Source organism: Pinus tabuliformis, chromosome 6 (genome assembly GCF_031772625.1).
Source record: "Pinus tabuliformis cultivar Carrire ecotype Pingquan chromosome 6, CPIR1, whole genome shotgun sequence".
Classification (NCBI taxonomy): Eukaryota; Viridiplantae; Streptophyta; class Pinopsida; order Pinales; family Pinaceae; genus Pinus; species Pinus tabuliformis.
In genome coordinates, this window is record NC_142292.1 from 836,093,288 (window position 1) to 836,101,182 (window position 7,895).

Here is a 7,895-nt window from a genome sequence, read left to right on the forward strand (position 1 = left end):
AGCAGCATGTGTTTCTAGAATCTAGTATTCAGAGATTGCAGTTTTGATAGGTTTCAGTTTTTAAGCTATCTAGGGCTTATTTATAATTTGAGTGCAGAGTCAGCTTATCATGGCTTGAGAAATATCAACATGAGACTACATGGTATTGAAGAATATTTGGCAAGCCAACATCTTCGCATGCTCATGAATTGTTCAGTCAAGAAAGACATCAAAAATAAGTCTTTGGTAAGGGATGTGCACTTGGCAGAGACAGCCCTACTCAAGTGTGTCATTCCACACTTGCTATGATCAAGAGGTAGGTCCTTAATCACTGGCTTCATGTTGACAGAGATGAAATCTGATCACAGTAAAACTCCCAATCCAAAAAACCAGTTTTGATTTAGGCTAAAGACATCAACCAACATAGGCAGCAGTAAATTAAAGAAACTTAACTACGAAGGGATAGCTGAACAAAAGATACATAACATCCTGGCTATATAACGGTGCATATAAACACAGATCAGCACAAACGTTGAATTCAGTATACCATTCTGCATGAGCCCTATATCATAAATCTGAATACACAATTTTTTATAAACATTCATGCAATAACTAAGACTGTAGGATGTCATTCTATGATACTCATGATTTTAATCGAACTTGCAATATCAAACAGAATAGAACCCGTTCAGGGTCCTATGTATGCATGCCCAAGTAAAAGAGACAAAAAGAAACAAAGACGCTCTGGGCTCTGAATTTGCAAGTAGTTTATACCTCTATTAAACTTCTGGCCAAGTTAAGTTTCACAGTATACTGGGGTATACTATACCTTTTATTCTTTTTTTTGGGGGGAGCATGGTACAGGAAGAGAGGCAAGCAACGAGGGACTTACATGTAGCTTTTCCAAAGTTTTTGTCAAGGAAGTGAAGATCCATACGATAAAGAAAGTATCAAGAACAGCGACAGGTAATACAAGGAAAGTCCTTGCTCTTCCAGAAACATCATTTATATTCCCAACATTTTCTACAAGCTCCAATGCCTCTGAAGCCACAAAGTAGATTGCTCCAAGAAGAACCACTTTTGATGTAATTCCCCCAAGAGTAGGTCGCACCACACCATAACCCATAGAAACCACAAGAAGGAGAAGCCGAGAGACAGTTTTCTTAATAGCCATAAAAGTGATTGCATTAAAATTGGCATATTCAAAATACCACAAGGTCATCTCAAGCATTCCAAGGGATATCACTGCTGTTATGCAGTTTTGAAGCTGTAATATATCATCCCCGAAACGCACGTATTGCAGAAACCAGATAAGTCCAAGAATAAGGTAGGCTAAAGACAAAAACCCATAGAATTTCAATAAAGGTGCTAACCTGCCTGGCAAATAGCCTGTTGGATTCTTCCACACAGTTCTGCCATTGATAATAGTGCCTTTCAGTTGTGGATCGCAGAACATAAAATAAATATTGTACATGCCAGACTTTGTGATATAGATGGTGTCTGGCTGTGTCTTTGCTTCTGAATTATTCCCCTGGAAGACAAAGGGAATGGAGCGAGGCCAGTTTGGCTCATCAGCAGATCGGTGTACAATGATCTCCCCTTGTTTACAGCCTTCTAACTTGGCAAGGTCTGGAGTACAGCATAGTGCAGTGGCCCCATCATATGGATTGCCACTAATCTTGTACCTATCCTTTGTCTCGAAAATAATTGCTTCAATAAGCCCAGTGCTATGCTCCATTTCATGATGCTTAGAAGCAGATTCCTGAGTCCTGCGTAAAGTGATTGAATCAAACCTGCCAGATAGACTTATCAAAATCATGAAACCACCCTTTTACAGTTCTATTGCAAGAAGCCTACATATAATTCCATTGCCTAAATATCACAAGAAATCAATATGCGCAAGAAATCTCATTTCTCACAGAAATTTGTGCAACCTTTGACTTGAGGAATCTTGGCAGCAAATGGGCTCTGAAACTGACGATATACAAAACCACATGCTCAAAAATCAAATAGAAAAGAAAAACTGGGCAAGAAAGAAGTGGAAACTTTCATAAGCTTGAGTTTCGCAAAATGATAGAGGTTCAAATTCCTCCTATACATTACAATGTGTCTCCACTTAAAACATGGGCAGAGCCGTGTGTGCCACTAAACGAAATCGATTTTTGACAAGTGATGAGCAACTGCCTTACAGAGTCTACAGCAATAACAAAAAATTTGTAATCAAGAAGACGGACAATGGATCAAGACGAGTCAGTGAAAAGAAGCATTGTAGGAAACTGTAAAAACACCCGTGATTGAAGTTTTGAACTAAAACTGTTTTAGTTAAGCCTTCTAAGCCTTTGTTTTCAAAGAGATGTGATGCACTCTTGCCTTATGCAAATATGTGTAAAGGCTAGCAAACTGCAAATGGAGCTTCACCATCTAGTGGAACTCTTAGAGCATTAGCATCATCAAGCTGGGCGCAGAACAGATCCAAGCAGAGCAGACAGAGGGGGAAGGTCACAGAGAAGGCATTCTACCAGCAGAGGTCCCTTATTAGATGATAACTGGGGAGGTGCACCAAGCAGGGAATCAATTGCAGGGAGGCCTAGAGTACAAAAAGCTGATGGTTGGCCCAACTCACCTCCATGGGGAGGAAATCTTGGAGATCAGCCAGACTGTGGTGTGAATATGGGCACATACGTGATGGAAGGGTGGGGCACTGAACCACCCAATGTGGAAAATCCAGTGCTCCCCAGATGATTAATTTCCGCTTGCAGTACAGCCAATTACCCTCAACTTTCAAGAGGGTTACGCTTGATTATTTCCTGTTGTTACACAGCTATTAGTAGGGCCAAGTTTGCTCTGATATGTTAACCCTGTCCACTGGTGATTTTGAATTTTGAGCACGAGGCTTTCCTCTCTTGTTTTGCAGAGTCTGTAATTTAGGGGGATGTCTATATCTCTGTAGTGCGCTGCCATTTCAATTTCAAAGATAAAAAAGAGAAAGAACCTAAAACTGAAGACCAGAGGATTATCAAAGCCTGATCCGATAAGAGTACCTAACCAAAGTAACTTGAAACAATTTTAAAAATGTAACCCAATAGGGAGAAAACTACGAAGAACCATAGACCCAATTTTTTATCAAAAAAAAAGAAGAAAGGACAAAGGATGAAATCCACATACTTGATGAATGACTTCCCATTGTCTATGCCAGTCCTATTGTCTGTATTCAAAGAAGCATAAAGGCCCTCACTACCCCCATAGAAAATGAATCCATTCCCTTGTGGCAAGAAGGCATCATCGGTGTAGTCGTGAATCGACCCATGAACTATCTCAGAACAGATAACCAACAGCAGCCCTGATAAGGCCAAACCCACCACTCTTCTGTACATTTTTAGCCCGCCCTGGCTACTACTTTACTTCCTCGATCAAAACATTTATTTAGGCACCTCGCTGCCTGCCCAACTCAGATTTCTCTGAACATTAATAGCAAGATGGCGAGAGCCAGAAACAATACACAGTGCCTGTTTATGCAGAGGAACCTTTCTGCGGAGGACACGGTGATGATTGTATTAATTTTGTGAAAAAGGCATGGGATATGTCTGATTGATTGACAATGGGTAGCTCCCAATCTCCATTGTTAACAGCAGCTGTTGCTGTGAAATTCCGCCAAAGACGGCAAAGTTGGTCAGGAGATCTGCAATTCTGCTGTTGCTTATGCTCGCTACCGTGATTGTACCACTGAATGAATTTATCGTCGATGCAGAGCTGGATTCTTCACATTTTATATGTGTTTGAGATGGAGAACATTTTCATATTGTAGGTTGAGATTAGCACAGATCTCGTGTAAATTTCAATATTGAATGTGTATTAAGTTGAGGTTAGCACAGATCTAGTGTAAATTACAAAATTTAATGTGGATTAAGTTGAGTTTAGCACAGATGTCATGTAAATTACAATATTTAATGTGCATTAGAACCATACTGAGTATTGGAAACACCGAGAGGGACAGAGTAGTTAACATGCATCTATCACAGATATTGATAAGTTGATGAAACGCCTTCACTGATGTGCATTGAAGTATATGTAAACTAGTATTTGCACCAAATGTTGCAAAGGAAATGCCGTAAGGCATAAATTGAGGAGCAATGGCAACATAGGAATAGGAAAATCTAAATAAAATGCAGAAATGTGCATAAATTGAGGAGCAATAGTGACATAGGAATATGCAAATCTAAATAAGATGCAGAAATGTGCATAAATTGAAGAGCAATGGCGACATAGGGATAGGCAAATCTAAAAAAGATGCAGAAATGTAACAATCAACATCTGGGGACATTTGTCCCCACGTCGCACCTCCTTTAATAAAAGCTCTGTCACGATGGTGCACATGCAAGCCTATACAACTTGTACCAAATTTTAGTTCAGGATTGCGTTGACAACAAAGAGCCACCTAGAAAAATTCTTTGTTTCTGTTTGAGTTAAAACTGTTTTCATGGCGTACACCCAGTTTGGATACCAGCTGTCTAGGAGAGCACGTTTCATTGTATTTTCCTTCATTTCCGGTATAACCAGAATCACCACTGGAATTCACATGGAAAAACAATTCAGTCTCTATGAACGCCATTAAATGCAATACACATATTAGATATAGGTGCAGAGTCTCTATCATCTCATGTTGGCAGAAGCAGTAAAAATGATTTCAATTATTGAGAAGTAAATCAGTCATCTAATCCAATCTAGCACAAAATTAACACTCATGGCATCCATCAACATCATGGATTGGTTAAATTTGCAGGTATGGATCCTCCCATATTTTGCTATTTCATGATAGGAAAATATCTCTTAATAACCAAAATATTGAAAACTCATACATAACTGTGTGAGAATGGCTATAATAATCTCTTGTATATAGTAACTAGGCCCTCCTTATTCAGGAGGACCTAGTTCCCCGTTAATGTACTATTTCTTTATCTTGTGTCATCATGGCAAAGTTGTACCCTAACTAACAACCTCAGCTGCCCTGCAGCTTCCACCCAATAAAGAGTTGGCATTTAGCCCCTAGACTCCATGTTAATTTCTCTGGCAATTTTACTCAGATTAGATCTGGTTTTATCGTAAAAAATGCGAGGATTTTGTCAACAGTTGGTCCTTAAACAACAATGAAAATATTTAATAGTATTTCTGTGCTCGATATAAATATTTAAGGCTGTTAAAAATATATTATCATAGAGTTATTGTCCGTATGACTATTACTTACCTTGATGGGACTTTGAGAATCTGAAAACGTGTAGAGAACCGCAAACTGAAAGCTCTTGGATAAACAAAAAATATGTCATAGATGGAATGGAAATGGGCATGATAAGCAGCGCGCCTATTGTGGCAATCAAAGCTATTCTACCTATGAGTTCCAAAATAAATCTAAGCATTGTTGTTTGATAAAGCTAACACCACTAATAGTCCCTGGGCAGCTCAATCGGCGGTGGATTTCCTATAAAGTCTTATGTAAAGTTTGTGGTCCAAAATACTTAATTAACTTTGTGGACAGTGTGTGGGAGCGTGCATATATTCACCTAAAAGTTATAGTGGTAGTAGTCACAATTGACTCCATGTCATGCGAATTCAAACCTGTACTCGGCTTAGTTGTTGATTCCTTTATATATATATATATATATATATATATATATATATATATATATATAAGCAGCTGCTAAAACACTCTTATGATGTATCAAGGATCTAACAATGATAGGACAAGGGATAGCCATGCAGGTCTCTGCGTTGCAGAAGAACTTCAATAGAATTTAGACAACGAGGCACATAAGTATAATGCACAGCCTTTAGTGTCTATGTCTTTTTGTATTTTTGACAGTTGGTTGTCGGTAACTAGCTTAACGGGTTGTAAAGTTGTTCAGTGATATCCACTAATTCTGTAAGCTTCACAATAGCAAGGTAAGGATGACAAAATCCCCTTACGAGCACCTTAAGCTAGTTTGAAACTCGTCAGAGAGATGGTTGTCCAATTATGGACAAACGATGATAAATATGTAGCCTATCGTAGTAATATCATTTTGTACAAAAGTAGCCAAATGAGCTATCTTAATTTTATTGCGGTTCCACAACGTTGGTTGTTACCCTGCATTAGAGCAGTTTAGCCTAATTGGTGGATTACATATATTTCTGTAGTAACCGTGTACTAAATCTCATCGGATGTTCAGGAAAACTGAACATCCTAAGTTTTAATAATCCTTAAATTAGAGGTATATATTGCAGTCATTTTTTCCATGTTTGAGCTGCACGGCTTTCAGCTCAAACTTAAATCTTTGATTATCAGGCACCCACCCTGCCTTGAGAGGTCACACCCATAGCATTAATAGCCTAAGGGGATATTGATTCACTAGTGAGGTTGGCGAAGTGTTAAGCTGTCCCCCAAGCTTTCTCACTGTTGGCTACCCGATCCATATGGCACCAAGGAATGAGGCTAGGTGCAGATCTCAAAGGATTTTAACAGAATAGTTATCCCTTAGACCCGACACCTCAGTCAGAGGATGCAGCCCCTCACATCATGTTTCTTCTTGAAACGCTCAAAAGGGTAGAAGAAAATTTCTATGTCCTAACCGGACGTTCGCTGGTATTCAGGCATTACTAAAATTTGCTCTCTGCAATCATTGGGTGCATTTTATGACTGTAAAAATCTCGAGTGCCAGTTTATTATGATTTGTTCTAATAGAAACATAGATGAGAAATTGGGTCTGGGTTTTTAATAATATAGAAGCTACAAAGAACCTAGCTCCTTTAGTTGAATTGAATAGAACTACAAAAATTTAGTTAGCTCAAGTCAGGCATGATACAGAGAATTATGCTTGGCTTCAGGCTTTGGATCTTTAGTGTACAATATACTATAAGCTTCTACAATTGGATGGCTGACAATAATGGTAGACGTTATGGAATCATTATTTCGAACAATGACTGATACCGAACTCACTCGTTGAATCATTGGATGGATGGTACTCACCAAGACAAACAAAGAGAACTCCAAAAGGCTTGAAGGTTGCAGATGAATCAGACGCCATGGACCTCAATGCTTCTCTTCGTCCTCCTCATGCTCCTCTTCGTCCTCCTGGTCTCCTGCAAGTTCGGATTAAACCTCCAAACTTTTGGTCTGAAATGAGATGATAAGTTGTGCTAAAAATGGGTGAATGTCATACATTTGTTTTATAACTATAAATTCTGCTTCATCATTACAGAACCCACCCTTCAAATATTGGCATTTGCTTGTTGGAATATAGAGACATTCATGGAGTCGCAAGAGCAGAGCCAAAAGCCTCATGTCGCAATCTTCCCTGGCTTTGGGTCGGGCCATCACATCCCACTGCTCGAGCTTGCAAAGCGGCTGACTGTGTACCATGGCTTTTCTGTCACCATCTTCACCGCCATATGGATGGACGGCTCTCCTCACCACACCCTACCATCTTCGTCAAGGGACATGATCCGCTTCATAGAGCTCCCTGATGTTCAGATCGAAGGGGATCATGCCGAGATGAACATTTTTGTACGCATGCCCTTACTATTGGAGAAAGCTAAAATATTAGTGCAAGATGCTCTCACATCCTTTTCGCTTACTGTTTGCGCTTTCATAATCGATTTTTACGGTACACCCATGTTGGATTTCGCCTCAAATGAACATGGAGAAAACTCAGGTGAACAACATGCCGAATTGAGTGGTAACTACCTAATTAACGCAAGGTGGAAGCGACTTGGCTGTAGATAATCTCTCTGTTGCAATTCGGAATGGCTATAATTGGCTACAAACTGCCATTGCATTACCTCCACGCTTTTTCTCTGCTTTTGTCAAACACTAATAATTGTAACCCTTGCACTATCAGAGTTTTATAGAGTTTAACAGTTGCAATTGCAAAAGAGGTGAAAAAGGA

General features: G+C 39.4%; 1 protein-coding gene across 2 annotated transcripts in view; it reads right to left on the reverse strand.

Moving 5' to 3' along the window:
- The window catches only part of LOC149261461 (uncharacterized), a 58,360-nt gene extending 54,582 nt beyond the window's left edge, over positions 1–3,778 (reverse strand). The window contains exons 1-2 of one of the 2 annotated variants that reach the window (XM_089422293.1): positions 3,145–3,778; positions 872–1,748 (exon numbers count right to left, since the gene is read on the reverse strand). In XM_089422293.1, the coding sequence (XP_089278419.1) occupies positions 872–1,748; positions 3,145–3,353 (1,086 nt within the window). In that variant the 5' untranslated portion in view covers positions 3,354–3,778. Of the gene's footprint in view, positions 1–871; positions 1,773–3,144 lie in introns of both variants that reach the window. The other variant, XM_089422291.1, reaches the window with a different exon arrangement.
- Positions 3,779–7,895: the final 4,117 nt, after the last annotated feature.